The 19,085-nt window shown below is 47.5% G+C and overlaps 1 protein-coding gene across 3 annotated transcripts in view; it reads right to left on the reverse strand.

Moving 5' to 3' along the window:
• Positions 1-19,085, reverse strand: part of PIR (pirin) — a 105,513-nt gene that overhangs the window by 52,406 nt on the left and 34,022 nt on the right. For all 3 annotated transcript variants that reach the window (XM_025437096.3, XM_049107376.1, XM_025437089.3), the window contains exons 4-5: positions 18,278-18,361; positions 14,855-15,061 (exon numbers count right to left, since the gene is read on the reverse strand). In XM_025437096.3, the coding sequence (XP_025292881.1) occupies positions 14,855-15,061; positions 18,278-18,361 (291 nt within the window). The remainder of the gene's footprint in view (positions 1-14,854; positions 15,062-18,277; positions 18,362-19,085) is intronic.

A 19,085-nucleotide genomic window follows, 5' to 3' on the forward strand; every position in this document is an offset into this window, starting at 1 on the left:
ACGTCGGACTCCCTGCGTGGAGCCTGCTTCTCCCTCTGCCTGTGTCTCTGCCTCTCTCTCTCTCTCTCTCTCTCTCTCTGTGTGTGTGTGTGTGTATGTGTCTCATGAATACATAAATAAAATCTTTTTAAAAAATTAATTAAAATAAAATATTAACCCCAAAAAATCAAGAGGAAAAAAACTGATGCATGTAAAGCACTCAGAACTTCACTGTCCAATACAATTGCCACTAACCAGGAGACTATTGAGCACATAAAACATGCGTGGTGAGAATGAAGACGTGCTGTAAGTGTAAAATTCACATTAGATTTCAAAGACTTCATACAGGGGCGCCTGGGTGGCTCAGTGGTTGAGCCTTTGGCTCAGGTCGTGACCCCGGGGTCCTGGGATCGAGTCCCACACCGGGCCCCCCGCAGGGAGCCTCCTTCTCCCTCTGCCTGTGTCTCTGCCTCTCTCTGTGTGTTTGTCATGAATAAATAAATAAAATTTAAAAAAAACAAAGGCTTTGTACAAAAATGTAAAATATCTTATTATAAACTTACATTGAGGGATCCCTGGGTGGCGCAGCGGTTTGGCGCCTGCCTTTGGCCCAGGGCGCGATCCTGGAGACCTGGGATCGAATCCCACGTCAGGCTCCCGGTGCATGGAGCCTGCTTCTCCCTCTGCCTGTGTCTCTGCCTCTCTGTCTCTCTCTCTCTGTGACTATCATAAATAAATAAATAAAATATTTAAAAAAAAAAAGATAAACTTACATTGACTACATGTTGAAATAACAATATTTTGGATAACTGGGTTCAAATATACAATTAAAATTAATTTCACCTATTTCTTTTTACTTTCTTTAAAATGTGCCTGATTATTTTAGATTACATGTTGCTTCCATTACATTTTTATTGGACAGCTCTGACTTAGAATTTAGTACCCTATGAGTCCACGAAAGATGTTAGTCATTTTTATTCCCTTCCCAAGAAGTTCTAGAGATTTGCTGTCAATAGAGCCTAATGATAAAAGAGTGTGGGAACAGAAAGGGAGACAGGGAAAAGGGAGAGAACAAATACTTATTAAGTACCCATAATGTCATTAGGCACATTATCTATCATACAAATAACTTGGGGCCTATTCATTACTATCCCCATTTTGCAGATAAGGAAGGGCTCAAAAGAAGTTTCCCAGGGTCACAGAGACATTAAACAAGAGAGCTGAAAATTGGACCCAGCTCTGCTTGACTCCACAGTCCATTCTCTTTTCAATCTATCATACTGTCAAAGGATTGGCTCTAATGGTATGGTATGGTTTCAATAATTAAGGTTTTTTGACATATGTTAGGGCTTCCTAGAATTCCCTTAATCACCTAGGAGGTCAACTACACTAACCAAGTTAAAAGCTGCTGAACACAAATAAATCAATCAGTATCTCCCCCACCCCTTCCCTCTTGCTTTGAATGCAAGAAATGGAATTCAATTGGTCCATGGGACATGGTCATCATACATCCATGACAGCCCCCTTTGTTTTTTATTTTTCCTCATTCAATCCTATTCTCCCACTGGCTGTTAGTTGAGCATACATAATGAACATCCTTTCAATAATCCGCTTCATATGTTTAATTAGATATACAGGCATCCTGGAAAAGTGTTATTGTGTGCAAAACTGTTTTCTTGTTCTGATTTATGCCACATTATTTCCTGAAACCTAATAATGTAGATATAAGTAAATATCTATTGTTTCTGGCAGCTACACCATGTTCCATCATATATAACCATCACATCCTATTTATGAGTGGGGACACGGATATCGCCTGAGTCCTTTTCACCACCCACGATGCTGAGATGATCAATGTCATAGGTCTACTTGTTGAAGTTCTGCTGGAGTAAATATCCAGGAGTGGAATTGCTAGGATACTCCATAGTCACCGTTAGCTTCACTAAGTAACCAAGAAACGTCAGCTCATTCTCCACGATGAATACAGTTAGTCACCTGCCATGCACGAAGCTATTTCTTCCCATCCTTGCCACACTTGACAATACTCAATTTTCTAACTTTGACCAATCTGAAGGGTGTCAAGTGGTAGCATATTATTTGAATTTACACTCCTCTGCATATTGGTTAAAAGGACATCTCTTCATATTCTTATCAGCCTTCAATAGTTGGGTGGAAGATTTTCTTTTTTTAAAAAAAAAGATTTTATTTATTTATACAAGAAACAGATAGAGAGAGAGGCAGAGACACAGGCAGAGGGAGAAGCAGGCTCCATGCAGGGAGCCCGACGTGGGACTCGATCCCGGGTCTCCAGGATCACGCCCTGGGCTGAAGGCGGCGCTAAACCGCTGAGCCCTCCGGGCTGCCCAGATTTTCTTAAGACCCAGTACCTGGAGTTGCCACCGACACAAGCATCTGACTTTTCAAGAAGGCAAGAATGTTTCAGCTCAGAGGGCAGAGGCAGTATGGACACATGGCTTTGTTCTCCCAGCCTTATTAATGCTCTGGACTGACCACATCCATCAACTTTCTGCAGATATAACTGCTCTAGCACTTAGAGATTTGGTTGTACAATGAAATCTCATGGAACTAGGGCTGGTATTGCAATAAACGGGTCTCTTACTACCTTCTGGGACTACCTCTAAAGTGAGACAAAGGAGAACTGGTGTAGAAAGAATTCAAGTTTGGCAGTCCTGATGGAGCCACATCCAGTCCAGGTGACAAGCCAGGCTGCGGTGCTTATAAAGGACAAGAAAATCTGTACTCCACCCCACCTGCCCCAGCCAAGCAAAGCAGAATTAAAGTTGGGTAAGGATGCTTTGGAATTTTATTTAGCATGTAATTAGATATTATAATTTCTTTTGACTTGGTTTATAAAGGCAAGAGGTCTTAGATCAGGTGTTTAGATTTATTAGAAATTTGATGAGGTGAGAGATAAGTGTTCAAGATTGGAACATTTTAATATTTAGGTAATTTTTATGCTACCCCTTGGGTTTCTCACACACCTGTCAACACGGTTGGGAATAATTCCACAGGGAACTAGGATAAGGAGCCTATAAGGTGTAGCCTAGAATACAGTGTGCTTTGGTATTAATTTAATGAAAATACTCACTATACTCATTTCAGACCCTTCTGGGGGTAGAATTTATCCCAGAGAGCTGAAGTTAGTTAGGCAGGAGGTGCAGGGTGGGGGGGAAGTCACTGATAAATATCAAATCCAGTAAGTTAACAAAACAACATGCTGAGGAATACTGAGGGGAGCCTCCAGACCCGTCCCTAATGTCCCAGCTGCTCTCTGCCTTCCTTACTTACCCCTGGGGGTGGAGGAGAGAGGGAAGGGTTGGGATCCAGTTGGTAGGGCAATTCAAGGATCTGAGAACGCTCGGCTAAGCTGTGTTTGTTTTCTTTCTTTTCTTTCTTTCTCTCTCTCTCTCGTAATTTTTTTATTGGGGTCCGATTTGCCAATATATAGTAGAACACCCAGTGCTCATCCCATTCGGTGCCCCCCTCAGCGCCCGTCACCCAGTCACCGCATCCCCCCACCCACCTCCCCTTCCACTACCCCTTGTTCGTTTCCCAGAGTTTCCCTCTCTCCTTCTGCCATGAGGTAAGAGGTCAGCCTCTGAAAGGGATGCCTGTGACTGTAAGCTCCACCTGGACATGTTTAATGAAACGCAGGAAGTATTAAAAGCTCAACAGATGTCAAGAGACAAGTCATGTGCCCCCATCCAGACTTTACTGGTAATCAAGATGATACTTGGGTCCCCAACTGGCTAACTCCGCAGGGTCTAAGTTCAACTCACCCTGAGTTTGGGAGGGGAAGAGGTGATAATGACCTCTTGGTCCTCTTCTCTACCTCAGCACCCTACATCTGACTTCCACCCAATTCAGTCCTCTTCTGCTTTGGTCTGGCTGACAGACCCTGGCAGTTAAAACCTATGAAAGCATGTGATCACAGCCACCAGAAACCCTCGCTCAAAACGTCGTTGGCGCTGATCAGTTACAGATGGCCTTGAATCAGCATCTGATGCTGGGAGGGCCAAGCCTCGGCAGGGCCTCGGAGACACTCGAAATCCCCAAGGCCCACAAAGATAGACGTGGTCCGGACTCCTGACAAGCCGAGCTGCTGCAGCCAGGCATGGGTGCTGGGGGAGTGGGGGGGACCTGGCCAGGAAGACTCAACCCACAGAACCTCTTGGTGGTGGTGACGGGGTGGTGCGAGGAGAGTGGGGTCATGAGAAAACACTTGGGAAGAGAGAAGATGGAGAAAGGCACAAAAATCAATGCTGGAGCAACCAGGATGGAGTAGAAAAGGTGGAAGGTTCTTTATCTTCCTCCTTTTCCCAACCCAGCTCTCTCTCTCTCTCTCTCTCTCTTGCTCTCGCTCTCGCTCTCTCTTGCTCTCACTCTCTCTCTCTCTAGTGGATCCCTCCTTGTCATCAAGGAGCAGTGGGGGAGAGGGAGGCAGCATTTGTTCTCAGAGCCTATGGATGAGAGGAAAACTGGCCACCAGCAGTTGTTTGAAGGTGGTGGGAAAGAAGAGCCTTGTGTTCCAGACTTCAAAAATGATTTCCTGTAAAAGGACACATCTAACCTCCTCCAGTTTCTATGTATAATTGGACCAAGAAAGAAAAATTTGGGCCACTGTGATTACCTTCCATGATATCGAAAATGACCATCTGTACGGAAGCAAAGAGAACAAGGGGGCTTTAAGATTTCACAAAACAGAGGCAAATTATCATTATTTTATTCTTCGATGGACCTGGACAAACTGGATCTTCATGAATTCATGTTATATTCCAAATGTGACAGCTCTATTCTCAACACAGATGACTCCCACAGATAAGGATACGAGACACTGTATCTTTGGGATTTTGCACTGTTGTAGTTTTGATCAGAGAGAGATAAAGAGAGAGAGGGCAGAGAAGACCAAAGAGCAGTTATTCGAGGTGAAACATGATTGCTATATTCAAGATACTTCTAAAGACAAAAGAAAATGAAATTGAAAAGTTAAAAAAAAAGAGAGATACAGGGAAAGAAACTACCAGAAAAGTTTCACCTGGTAAAGATGATGATTTTTCCCATTTTTGTGCTTCAAACACTGAACATAATGCTTTGAAGGGCTTCCTAAGGTATTGAGGTATTCCACTGGATATTTCCACACCTTTAAGCAGAAACAGTTTATAAACGCCTCTGTGGCTTCATGCTGTCTCCTCTGGACTGTCTAGACCCTTTCCATCCTTCTTTGGCACTTCAGCTAGCTCCTTTAGACTTGGGCCTGCTTTTCCCGAACTTTCAGATTGGGCCGAGCCTCCAGTCTACACCGCCTTCCCCTAAAGCCACCATGTTCCCCAGCCTGGTGACTCAGCACAGTATATGAGTGTTAGCAGTCGATGTGTCCGTCCCTTCAGCTGTACCCTTCCAGCTCCTTGATTTCTTTTTTAAAAATATTTTATTTATTTATTCATGAGACACAGAGAGAGGCAGTGACACGGGCAGAGGAAAAAGCAGGCTCTCTGTGGGGAGCCCAACATGGGACTTGATCCCAGGACCTTGGGATCACGACCTGAGCCAAAGGCAGATGCTCAACCACTGAGCCACCCGGGTGCCCCAGCTCTTTGATTTCTTTCATCTTTTTCCTTCATGCCTTCACAGGGTCTTGCACACAGTTGGCCCTCAATACATACTTGGTGAGCTCAACCAAAGCCACACGACTATAATGGCATAGATACCTTTCTGGGAAATCCTTCCAATTCCCCACCGCCAGGAATGGGAAGATCTGACCAATTCCTAATCTCATTTTACTAAGACAAGGGAATACTAAAGAGCCCAAGGACACGCAGTGGATGATGAGAAGGGCTCCCTATGGTTTTAAGACCACAACATACTCCTCCTTTAACAGAGTAAACCCTATCAGTGATTTAGGGCCCATGTGAGTTGAAATTTAACAATTCTTGTCCATCTTGGAGTACTTATACTGACCCATAGGAGCAGAGTTCTTAAAGCTTCATGTAGGGGCACCTGGGTGGCTCAGTGGTTGAGCATCTGCCTTCGGCTCAGGGCGTGATCCCGGGATCGAGTCCCGCACTGGGCTCCCCACAGGGAGCCTGCCCCTCCCTCTGCCTGTGTCTCTGCCTCTGTGTGTCTCTCATGAATAAATAAATAAATAATCTTTTTTTAAAAGGTTTTGTGTAATCAGAATTATATCTGACACCAAATTTCCTCACCACCTTTCATTCTGAGTTGGGCCAAACTGTTCATAAGCTATGTGACCCTGAGCACCTGTGGTTTGGTCAAAAGAAAATACTGTGTTGGTAGCTATCAGTAGCATAGCTTTATACATGCCAGTGCCAGTCTTTAAAATACTGGCATTTACCTCATTTACATCCACAACAGCTCACCTTCCAACGCAACATGCAAGGGCCTCTGAAGCTCTCTGAAGCGATCCTGGACTTTCTGCTCTGCTAGAAAACAATACATAATGTGTCCCTGGGCAAAGACTTACTATATATCCTAGAAGTCCAGGCCTTGACAACCATACGAGCGACGATAATGATGTAAAGTGTCCACTCACCTTTCTTGAAGGTAACACCTTGTTTTTTTTTTTTATGGCTTTTGTCACACTCTTACTCTAACTGTCCTTGCTAATCTGTAATCCTGATTACCAAGGGCACAGGATATAACCTCGGATTTAAAAGCACACCTATCCATTCTTCCCTGATGGCCGCAAAAGGGCTTGTCATCGCCACTGGAATGTGCTTCCTAGGTCAGCGGGGACATCATGGAGGAATGATAACATCTGGCACCCTTTGTGCACACCAAGAATGGTATTTCTGGGGTGAATGGACCGCCCCGGGCAAGGGCAACCTTTTGTACAGCTGATTTGAGCAAATCCTGACCACTGTTTATTGGAACATTCCTAACTGCAAATGAAGTGCCAACTATGGCTGCCTACCACAGGACAAGTCTTTGAAGTTGCTGGATGCATTTCTTTGGTGTCCTCCTCTTTACTAAACAAGACCAACAGACCTAATTGTGCCTATTCCCAACACTGAATCAGAACCAAGTTTTGCACTTGTCTGTGGAATGATGCCGATCGTCTGCTCGGGCTACATGGCCTATGTTGGGAAGTTCCTACAGGACGGGCGGCTTTATGAAATTTGAGAGAAGACCGCACACGACACTCTACCCTACTTTATCCTCAAATAGTGCTATTGCCAACCCTGGGAGGGGGGATACAGGGATACGTACATACAGCCAAGGTCAACTGTAGGCAAAATCCAGGAGTAGACAGACGTGGTCTTCACTTTCCCTCTGACCCAGTATTTTGCACCATCTCCTTTTGCCCTGTCACACCCCCACGAGGGTCTGGTTGTCCATGCAGCCTGCCATCACGATCCCCAAATTAGTTATCCCACTCCTACTACCCACACCTTCCACACCAACCGTTCTAAGACATGACCCCTGCCCCGTCTCTTTTGTTTCCCTCGCTTTAGGCACACAAGCAAAATCGATTGTCCCTCCTCAGGACTCCCATGGAAGTTTCTCATACCGCTGGCCTCCCCTTCCACGTATCATAGTATGCCTCCGATGTGTGCCAATTCCCCTTCCTCCACTAGCTTGTGACCTTATTTGAGGACAGTGCTGGGTTCTTATTCACATATCTCCAGGGCACTGCCCGATGCGCACACAGCTGGTGCCTAATGACTGAACAAACAGCTCACAGAGCAATGGGACACATGGATTAAATAACGGTCAGTCCCCACATCCCATGGGCTGTGATGCTAGACAGCTGTGTAGATCTAGGGCAGCTGAGAAGGCTTCACTGAGGAGAAGGCCACAGGCTGGACCTCAGTGAACAGAAGAGGTGGAGATGGTGAAATCCTCAAGTTCATGTTTCTACCGGTCTGTACTTCACTATGTCCTTTCCTGGCAAATGCTGCTGCCCTCGCCCTGTGTCAAGTGGAGACCAGAGGGGCGCTCAGGGGGTGAAGCATCTGCCTTGGCTCAGGTCATGATCTCAGGGTCCTGGGATCGAGCCCCACGGGGAGCCTGCTGCTCCCTCTCCCTCTGCCCCTCCACCCCTACTTGTGTTCTCATGCTCTGCTCACTCTCTCTGTCTCAAATAAATAAATAATCTTTTTTTTTAAAAAAAAAAAGTCCTTAAAATAAATACTTTCTCTGTGTGGTTGTGTTGCCGCTATCTTTACACAAATTTGAAGGTGATTTGTTTCTGCTTGTTTTTGAGTTTAAGATTTGGGTTTTTTTTTCTTTACTGGTTTAACTTGATATTGTAAATATGCAAACATTGACATCTTTGAAAACTGAAAAGAAAAAGGCCTATGGAGAGAAGTATTAGTTGCTCCTTACTCCCTACCCTCACCCAAAGGGAACCAGTTTTAAATATCCAGTTTTTAAGGCTATCACAGAGTGGTCTGACTTATAGATAAAATAAATGAACAGAGAAGCCTTTGGAAGGGACGATTCCTTTCGGGGCAGGCGTCATTCTCCCTCTGCTCACTCTCTGGGGCAGCTGAAGCCCGTTCTCGCAAGTCCCTTTTGTCAGGAACACACCATGCCACTGCCAACCTCTGCCCCTGGGAGAATATTCCTCATTCCTTTTTGAGCCAGACCCATGACCCTGTTGGCATACTTCAACTGCAAAAAAAAAAAAAAGAACGAAAGAAAGAAAGAGAAACTGTGCCTGTGCTGTTTTCATGATTTAATAGTTTTTTAAATGCTGCTTTGAGAAGCTGTTCTGAGCTTGGGAAGGAAAGAGAGGCCTCCCATGGAGGGGCCAGCTCTCCCCACATCACCAAGTGAATGGAAGCAAGCTCAGAAAGGCAGAGGAGCATGGGTATGCTGAGAAGTGGGGGTCAGCTGTTAAGTCTGCAAGATGCACTTAAAATGTGCCAGATACAATCAAAGGGTTCAAATTATCCCAGAAATAGAGAAATAGGTACAATGCAAAAATGTTCTAAGTGTAGTGTCCAGTATTATGATTGTCAAAACCCCACTCCCGTTTGGACGTGCTATCAAAGTACTTCCCTGAAAGCCACACAAACTATATATATACTTTTTTAATATATAAAATATGTTTTATATATTTTAGCATATATTATATTATTTTATATTTTTATATTAAGTTACCTGTTTTATATATTTAATATATAAATAACAAAATAAATAAATATATTTTTTAATCTGATTAAGGTAGAAGGAATACTGACAAAATTGTATACAAAATTGTATACAGTGTTTGAAATGACATTCTGCCCTTAAAGTTTCCTGGATGCAAACAAGGGCTGGAAAATGTGGTGGGCAGCTCTTTCCAGCCCTGGTATGGGAAGAAGTATGTGTGCGCACCAACGGCCTGCTACACAGCCGGAAAACTCCCATGAGCTCTCTGCCTCGGAGGTAACACTCAGACTTGGTTATAAATCATGTGCCAACCCACAATCAACACAGTCTGATTAGAAGGCAGGTTGCTTTTTGGTGGAGAGACTTGCCCGAGGGACACAGGGTGCCTGCCCGAGTGAAGCCAGAGCCAGGAAGGGGGACAGATCCAGCAGGGATGCACCGAGAGCTGGTAAATCTGCCCCCCACCCCGCCATAGAGATCAAGCCACACCTTGAAAACCCACAGAAAAGAAGCTAAAGCAGAGAAGACCCCCAGGCCTCCACACGTCTGCCCATCCTTGTTGTTACTGCTTGAATTTAAGAAACCTGCAGGGAACAATTTGGGTCTTGCAAAACAGCCTAGTATTCACATTTAAAGATGAAAAATCATTCTTTCTTAATTTCCCTACTTCCTAATCCTTAAGTAGTTTAAAAATGTAATTTAACCAATTTTACTGTTCTCTCAACTTTTTAGTTAGCTCATATTACGCTTACTACAGTCATTCTTCTTTTTTTAGGATTTTATTTATTTATTCACGAGAGACAGAGAGAGAGGCAGAGACACAGGCAGAGGGACTCAATCCCAGGACCCCGGGATCACGACCTGAGCCAAAAGCAGATGCTCAACCACTGAGCCACCAGGTGCTCCTACTGCAGTTATTCTTAACCCCTAGATTGTCTACCTTCTTACTACTTCACCCATTTCTCATATTCCAGTATTCATCGACATTTTAGTGATTTCACTTATGCACCTAGAAAACATTTATTAATTGTCTTGTAGGTATCAGGCACTGTTTCAGGCATTGGGGCGCCGTGATAAGGTCTGAGTGAATTACATGAGACGCTTGGCCAATGCTTTTTGGAAAGTGAATCTTGAAAATTGTGATGATCGCCCAACACATGGATATACAATCTGCCCATCAGAAGGAAGATCCTGGGGGCCTGGGTGGCTCAGTTGGTTAAGTGTCTGCCCCTGGCTCAGGTCATGATCCCAGAGTTCTGGAATCCAGCCCCTAGGGCTCCCTGCTCAGCGAGGAAACTGCTTCTCCCTCTCTCTCTGCCCGGTGCTCCCCCTGCTTGTGCTCTGTCAAATAAATCCATAAAATCTTAAAGAAAAAAAAAAAGAAGGAAGATCCTTTTTGATATGTCTATAGGCCACATGAACACTGTGCAAAGCTTCTGCAAAGTAAAAGCAGCAACCACTTAGAGCTTATTCTGCACCACATATTGTTCCCAGTTCTTTACACATCCTCTCAGTCCATTTTACAGATGGGAACACTTGGGCCCAGCAAGCTTAAGTGATCTTTCTTAAGTTACTCAGTGGTGGAGCTGGCCTTGAACCCAGGCAGCTTGGCTCCAGATTGCCTTTCTCTGACCCCCATGGGACTGAGGCCTCCTTAAGGTCTGTTTCTGACACAATGGAATTTCAGATAGCAGGAGGCCAGGAGAGGCATTCGTTGGAAGACTTATATTCCTGAGAGAACTGGCAAGAGACATCGCTGATTGGCTGCCAGATAAGGATGGAATGGGCTTTGGAGAATTTCATACTGTCATGAAATAAACATGTGATTTTGACCTTCCAGAAGTGACAGAAACTATGCAAAATATCCCATTTTTATCCTTTCCTCCTTTCAGCCTTCGCTTGAGATCGTGATGTTCTGACAGATTTTTGCTCAAAATTGGCTGTGGTTTCCCAAGGGCTGAGACGCATACAATCTGGGAATAGGGGCACATCTATCTTTCAGACCAAAAAAAAAGGACAGTTGTGCTGCTTGCAAAAGCTCTTAACACCTTGCACAGAACCCCCTCACCTTTTTTATGGGCGTCGAAACTAAAGTCCAGAAAGGGTAAGTAAGATCTGCCAAAAGCCACGGAGCTGAACATCTTCTCTACGCACGTAATCAAGTTGTTCCTTGTGAGGAGTCAAGCTCCTGTGACTTGGATCCCACAGTCGCCACACATGTGACAAACAGTGGTCCCTGGACCACAGCATTCGCATCATCTGGGAGCTGGTTAAAGATACAGACTCGCAAGGCACCTGGGTGACTCAGTTGGTTAAGCCACCGGTTAAGCATCTACCTATGGCTCAGGTCAAGATCTCGGGATCCTGGGATGGAGCCCTGCATCAGGCTCCTCGCTCAGGGGGGAGTCTGCTTCTCCCTCTCCCTCTGCTGCTCCCCTTGCTCTAGCTCTCAAATAAATAAAATCTTTAAATTCCATCTTGCAGGCCACCTGGGTGGCTCAGTTAAGCATCGGACTCTTGACCTCAGCTCAGGTCTTGATCTCAGGGTCATGAGTCCAAGCCCCGCCCAGCATGGAGCCTACTTAAAAAAAAAAAATTGCAGACTCAGGCCTCACCCAAGCTGCTCAAGCAGTCTGCTTTTTAACAAGTCTCCTTCCTCCCCCGCAGAATCCGTATGAATAAAGTTGGAGAAGTGCTGGGATGGTCACTAACTCAGTTTTCTAGATATTTTAGTCACAGGAGGGGAGCTGCGGCTGACTGCATATTGGCTAGAAGCACATCAATCTCTTGAAAGGTATCTTCCTAGCCTCTCCTTGTACTTGAACTTAAAATTATCTTCCCGATGCAAAACAATCTTCAGTTTGATTTAAGGTAGATCTAGGCTTTGAAGTCTCAGTCATTCCTTGGTGAGCAGATATTAAGGCTTCAGATGTAAAAACCATGTTTCTTATGAGACCTAGAAAGAAATGGCCAAGAGTTCCCCATGACTCTTGGCCATTTACAGTGGCCTGCTGGGGTCTTTTCTTCAGAGCAGGTTAAATGCCTTTCCCGAATCCCAGCAAGTCCCTCTGCCACAGACAGCAAACATAAATGTCAGCCCAGCTCCTGCCTAAGTTAAGGTGAAGTAATCAAAACAATAATAGGAACAGCTATGCTTATATGGTGCTTACAGTGTGGCTGGTGCTGTTTTGATAGCTTAAATGTATCAAAAACTCACTTAGTCCTCACAGCAACCCTACGTTATAGATGAATACAGTGAAGCACGGAGAGGTTGGTGGCTTTCCCGAGGCCACACAGCTAATTCAAGGTGGGGATTCTAATCCAGGCGGGCTGTCTCCGGAGGCCCTGCTGGTAACCATAGCATCACACTGCCTCTCAAAATTCAAAATAATGCTGCCCAGGGTTCCAAGAGCCCCTTATTAAAATGCTCTCTTACTAAAGCCTGATCATGTACCTAGGAGAATATAGTTCACTTCAGAGATTTTACTCACCAAAAAGAAACAAAGAGAGGCCCTCAGCCACTAAGACGTTGTTTTACAAAGTTAAAAACATTAACTCTGGTCTCTCCTTCTTGGTTGTGATCGCGAGACCATGCGGTCTGCTGCTTGGAAGTACTTTACAACGTCCCTTTGCCTGTAACTGGAACCGGTTCCAACATTAAAATTGCATGGTGTTTTCTATAAATGAGAAGCAGTTGTGAATTCCAAGGATTCGTGACAATGCTGGCTCTGCTTATCTATTAAATCCGCGGTCTAATTTCTCTTTTTAGCTGCAGACAGCTCTTTTTCTAAGTGAAATCTTAAGGGCCCTTCCAATATACATGACTGGGCAAAGCCCCATGCTCTGGAGTGAAGAGGGGAAAATCTCCTGACCTCCACCACCCACCCCAGGAGCCCCTGAAGGCCCAGCCCTAGAGTCCTGGAAACACAGGATGAAAAACCCCAGGAGCTGAAGGGAACTCTTGACATATGTTTGTAAAGGGCACTGCCCGACATTCAGCCAAACAGAGACGGGCTCCAGAAATACGGTGAAGGGCCACGTTTCCAACTGCGAAATAAGCCGCAGGCCTGAGAGGGGTAGCGACCAAAGTCACTTACCCATGCTTAAAGGAGAGCACACTTTGATCTTTATTCTTCAGTGACTTCTGTGTGCTCTGGAGACACAAAGCAAAGGGGACGCATACGTCTAGGCCTGGCACAGGTAAAGAACTGCGGGTAGAGGGCCGGGGATGAAAACGCTGGGAAGTCCCAGCTAATAATCCTGCCCAACCTGTTAACGGCGACGTGCATCCCACTGAGTGGCTGGCTGGCAGCCACTGCCAAGCCATTGTCGCCCTGGGTGAGAGAAACGGCATTCAGATGTACAGAAATTAGTACTTAATACAGTCTCAGGTGCTGGCCGCCCACAGGGAGAATGGCAGAGTGGGTCACACTATGCCCATGCTCTCCACTCCAGGTGGCATTGGTGCAACTGGATGCCAGGGCCCCTCCAGATCCCCTAGGAACCCTTTTAACCATTTCTGCACCCCCAGCCCAAACTCAATGGCCATTAGGTAATGACTTCGAATAAGAGAACAGGAAAGGCCAGCTCCCCTGCCCGGGGTGGGTCTGGATGACCGGAAGGCACACTGAACCTTTCAGAGTCCCTGTCCTCTTTGGGACTTCGCCTGACACCACACCCTCGCTGGACTCCCTTCCCTTCCCCATCCCGGTTCCCCTAGAAGTTCTCTAGGGGCACTTCCTTGACAATCATTTGCACATGAACTCCCAGCTCAGGGCCTGCCTCTGGGAGACGCCACCAAAGAGACCCCATGACCTGGCTCACTACCCACTAGCACAAATCACGTGGCGTCCCCAGTGGCAGTTCTGGTGTGCAGTTAATTAGCACAGTACTCACCACACCCTTTTCCTGCCACAAATGTGTCCATGATCTTTAAGCCTAAACTGGTCTTCTTTGATTAAAAACGATGGACCCTAATCCTAAATATTATAAAGTCTCTGTTGAGAAGAATGTTCAGGGCATGGCACGTGTGGATTAAAGAAGTGTTCAAGTTAAAAAAAAAAAACTTTCTATGACGTAGCAGTGTACTTTCCTTACTAAGCTGGGCATAAATGATTTAAATAAATCTTCAGGCAGTGGGGTTGGTTTCGGTGTCTGTCTCTCAAAGGTCACAAACTTGCACAACCAAGGAGCTACAGAACTATATGATAAGTGAAAGGCTCACAAGCCTGCCAAGATAGGCCTTGAAAATTGCTTTCTGGGGCACCTGGGTGGCTCAGTGGTTGAGCGTCTGTCTGCCTTTGGCTCTGGTCATGACCCCGGGGTCCTGGGATCGGGTCCCACGTCAGGCTCCCTGCGTGGAGCCTGCTTCTCCCTCTGCCTGTGTCTCTGCCCCTCCCTCTGTGTGTCTCTCGTGAATAAATAAATAAAATCTTTTTTAAAAAAAGGAAAGAAAGAAAACTGCTTTCTGGCATTTTTTATATGAGCTTGCTTACTTGTAGTTCCCTAACTCTATGGATTTGCATGTGGCAAAAAAAAACGTCTGGGTTCCCTTGGATTCCACTTCTGACAACTTTGTTTGTTTGTTTTTTTTTTTTTCACTTCTGACAACTTTGAAGCATGTCCATCCCGTGGGACGGGAACTATGATCAACCCAGTGAGACCTGGTGACCCCCATGGGGCCAGCCTCACTGACCGCACACGTGGACTTTCACAAACACGTAACGACACGGCTCACCTTTATTCCCAGGGCTTCTCCAGAAATGACGGCAACTGTCACACCATCCTTACTGGGTTTGGGGATTTCTTTACTTTTCAGTTCCTGGTACTGAGGCTCCACCATCTTCTCTGAGCTGCGCAAATTAACCCACAGCTGTAGGCCGTGGGCTGGCTCCTCTGAGCAAGGCATCTCGGCGTGCAGAATGCCCCGGCCCGCAGTCATCCACTGCAAACAGCAGACCAACAAGAAGGGAATAGGTAACCCAGGCTCTGCCAAGTCTGCAGGTGGGGCAGGTATGTCACGAGGGCTAAGCCGGGCACCTTACAGGTGCTGCTTTCAGGGTCCCAGGGCGTCAGGGGGAACGACAGGGCCTCAATGACAACCGCTGAAGCCATTTCCAGGATTCCAAATGCCTCGCAAGCTTCCTCATTTGAACTCCAAGCATCGGACCTGGAACTCAACCCCGAGTGTCGGACTGAGCTCCGAGGTGGGGAGCTGCGGGTGGCCAGCGGCCCGGGCACCTCTCTCGGGAGATGCGCCCCGCGGGTAAGGAACACGACTGGGCTGGGGGAGAAGCCAACCAGCAACGCGGTGACAAAGGAGACCTCGGCCGGTCCAACGCGGACCTCTGGCCTCGCACGAACCTTAGGATTGCCCCAAACTCGGATGAGGTGACCAAGCTTCTCTGTCCCCACCCCGGCAAACCATGAACTGTGCCCCCCCATGGGGAGCGGCCCGGGAGAGGCCGTCGGTGCTGCGGAGGGCGGTGCCTGGACGGCCGCCGTGCTCGGGGCACCTGGAGGACACCTGCGCGGACCTGCAGGTGCCGCCGCTCCAGGCCCGGGCACGGAGCCCTCACCACCCGGCGGGGCAGTAACCGCCTGGGCGCCGTGTCTTGTTTTAGGGACGCGAGCCTCAGGCCTGGGGGCGAAGGGACGGACCGTGGCAGCCAGGCCGTGAGCCGGGGCCGGCCCCAGAGACCCTGCGACGAGGGACTGAAGCGCAAGTGTTCGCTTGGGAGGTGCAGCGGGAAGCCCCCGCGAAGGAGGAGAGAGCGAGCTCGGCAGGGGAGGGAGCCCAAAAGGGGCGCGAAGAGCAGGTGACACCTGCGGGCGCCCGGGGCTCGGTCCCCAAGGGGCGCGGAGAGGGGCTTGGCGCTCTCCCCGCCACCCCCAGCCCTCCGGGACAGGCGCCCCTCGGGTGTCCCTTCCCCAGCACAGCCGGCGGCCGAGCGCCTGGGACGGACAGCCACGGGGACTGCTGCCACCGGGACGCGGACGGGGGCGGAGGGCGAAGGCGCAGGCCACCAACCGCGTCTTCCGGGCGGCCCTCGTGGGGACAGAAACCCCTCCCCAGTCAAAGCGCCCTTGGTAGGGATCCCTGGGTGGCGCAGCGGTTTGGCGCCTGCCTTTGGCCCAGGGCGCGATCCTGGAGACCCGGGATCGAATCCCACGTCGGGCTCCCGGTGCTTGGAGCCTGCTTCTCCCTCTGCCTGTGTCTCTGCCTCTCTCTCTCTCTCTCTCCGTGTAACTATCATGAATAAATAAATTTAAAAAGAAAAAAAATTTAAAAAAAAAGCGCCCTTGGCACAGGCCCGTCGCCGGCACCGCGGCGGGGTGGGGGCACCACGGGCTTCGAGAGGCCGCACCAAACAGCCTGCCTCCTCCAGGCAGCTCTCCTGAGGCTGCACCCTTCGGGCGGAGACCCAGGCAAGGAGTCAGAAGCGAGCAAGGACAAGAGGAAGGGAGTCCACGGACAGGGAACCGCAGGGGAAAAGCCTCTGAGCATATCAGCTCCCAGATGGGAAAGAAGGCCAGCACGTATTTCCGAGTTTTCTTTCTGTCACTAAGTCTAAATAGATTTCCGTCTTCCATTTGCTCAGACTGATTAAACCTTCTAATTAGAGGGGTCCGCGAACGACAGCCCAGGGGCCTAGACCCAGCCTGCCACCTGATCCGGTACGTGAAGTTTCGCTGGCACACGCACGTGCCCGTTCAGTGCCATCCTGTCTGCCTGCTTGCATGCTGTGGAGGCAGGGTGGGTGGTTGCCACGTAGGGGACCACCTGCCCCACAAAGCCTCAAATATGTGCTCTCTGCTTATTACCGAAAACATGCGCTGAGGCCTGCTCTCTCACAACGTGAAGATCTCAGCGCCCCTCCACGCTGCGCTTCCTCCAACTGACAGCAGCTACTGGTGCATCTCAATGACTTGGCCTCCTGTTCCTTTCCCTGTTTCATTCACAGTTCGTCTCTCCATATTTTCAACCTACTTTTCATACCTTGTTTATCCTTTTTTAGATATGACCAAGTTTGGCAGGAACTTTTCTTAATATGTACAGCCCATCCATTGGATTTGGAGGGGAGAACAGATTTCTCCTTTCAACCCCACCATTTGCTAGCTCTGAGGCCATGGATATCTTTTTTTTTTTTTTTGACATCTTTAAATCCCCATTCTCTCATTTTAAAAATGAGGTAGAAAGAATACTTATCTTATAGAGATTATGCACATGAAAATGCTTTCAATTTCATGTTCATTGAAACACCACAATTCAAATCTGTGCAGTTAAAACTCCACACAATATGTAAATAACCCCAGAAAATTCTTGACGTAAGGTTCAGGCTCACAAACCCAGCAAAGAATACCGAAGAGTTTCCTAGGGATTCTAATGTCTCAAGCCTAGGATGATGGCAAGATTTGCATCATGATCTTAAATGGCAACATCTACCCCTGCAAAGAAGTTGGAAGACAGAGAGTAAATTGTCACAGGGCACCGGGGTGGCCCAGTCGGTTAAGTGTCTGACTCTCAGTTTCAGCTCAAGTCATGATCTCAGGGTTGTGGGACTGAGCCCTGCAATGGGCTCCTCCCTCAGCTCAGAGTCTATTTGAGATTCTCTCTCTGCCCCTCCCCCTGCCCTCTCTCTCTCTCTCTCTCATAAATAAATAAATATATAAAATCTTTTTAAAAAGTAAATTGCCACAAATGTAGCAGAAAGGTCTAGAAAGATGAGGACTGGCACACTGGATTTGGCAATGGGGACATCTGACTGACCACGGCCTGTACAGGTTCAGTAGAGGTTTGCGTGGATGTTGAGAGAGGCCAACCCTGATTTCTGAGAGTGAAGGATGAAATGGGCGATGAGGAAGTTATGACAATCATCCTTTTTTTTTTTTTTTTGACAATCATCCTTGATTGTGCTTTTGAGAAACTGAAGAGAAAGACTAGTTGGGAACCTAAAAGTGACTGAGGGGGTCAAGGAAAGCTTGAGAGGTGAATACCAAAGACCTATGCAGGCTTGTATGGTGAGTGGAAGGAGCCACAGAAAAGAAGAGGTCAAAAATTTAAGAGAGAGAAAGTGGGAATATACTGGAATTGGGCGAGAGCAAGCATGCACCCCCAGAGACTATTACACCGTCAGCAATTCCTTGTCGTTGGCCATACCTGCAGGTCTCCTGGGTTCATCTGACCAACATGTCCACAGAAGTCTTCATGGGCCATGCTGCCGCCTTCCAGGAGGTAGGATACCTTTGACAAAACAAGCAGAAGAAAAAGTAGGTGTTCGGCAGCTGTGAGGAGTGGTTGACTTGAAACTGTGTTGAGGCCAGTGTCGGGAGCAGCTGAGACAGGAGCGTGGGCGGAGGGAATGAATCTGAGGGCAAGGGCCATGCTAGCCCATGCAAGGTCTCAGAGAATTTTAAATAGGACCCCCTTCCTCCGCGTAGATGCGGCCCTGAGTGTGCCAGAGCTCACAGCCAGATGACAGAAGCCCCCACTTGTCCCCTCGGCCTGCAGATGGGTCCCAGAGCTCAGGGTGCAATAGAGGCAGCTCCCGTTGAAACAGCAGGGCCGTGTTACCAAGGCCATGTTCACCTGGGTGTGTGGGACGACAGATCCCAGGTCTCCACGCCTTTCCCTAAAAGCTGATTTGAGAAATGCAAAGGCAGTGTATTCCCAACACCAGACATACAAACTCACTTAGGTGCTCAATAGACACACGTAAAATGTCAAACGGATTCATATAAATTAAAGTCAACTTTTCCGGGGCATGTCCATACTAAATCTAAGAATGGCAAGAAATTGCGTTGTCAGGCAGAGTAGCTCCTAGCCACGTGTAGCTATTTAAGTTTAAACTAATTTTTTTGGTATATTTTTTATTGGAGTTCGATTTGTCAACATAGAGCATAACACCCAGTGCTCATCCCATCCAGTGTCTCCCTCAGTGCCTGTCACCCAGTCACCCCAACCTCCA

The sequence above is a fragment of the Canis lupus genome, chromosome X (genome assembly GCF_003254725.2).
Source record: "Canis lupus dingo isolate Sandy chromosome X, ASM325472v2, whole genome shotgun sequence".
Taxonomy (NCBI): Eukaryota; Metazoa; Chordata; class Mammalia; order Carnivora; family Canidae; genus Canis; species Canis lupus.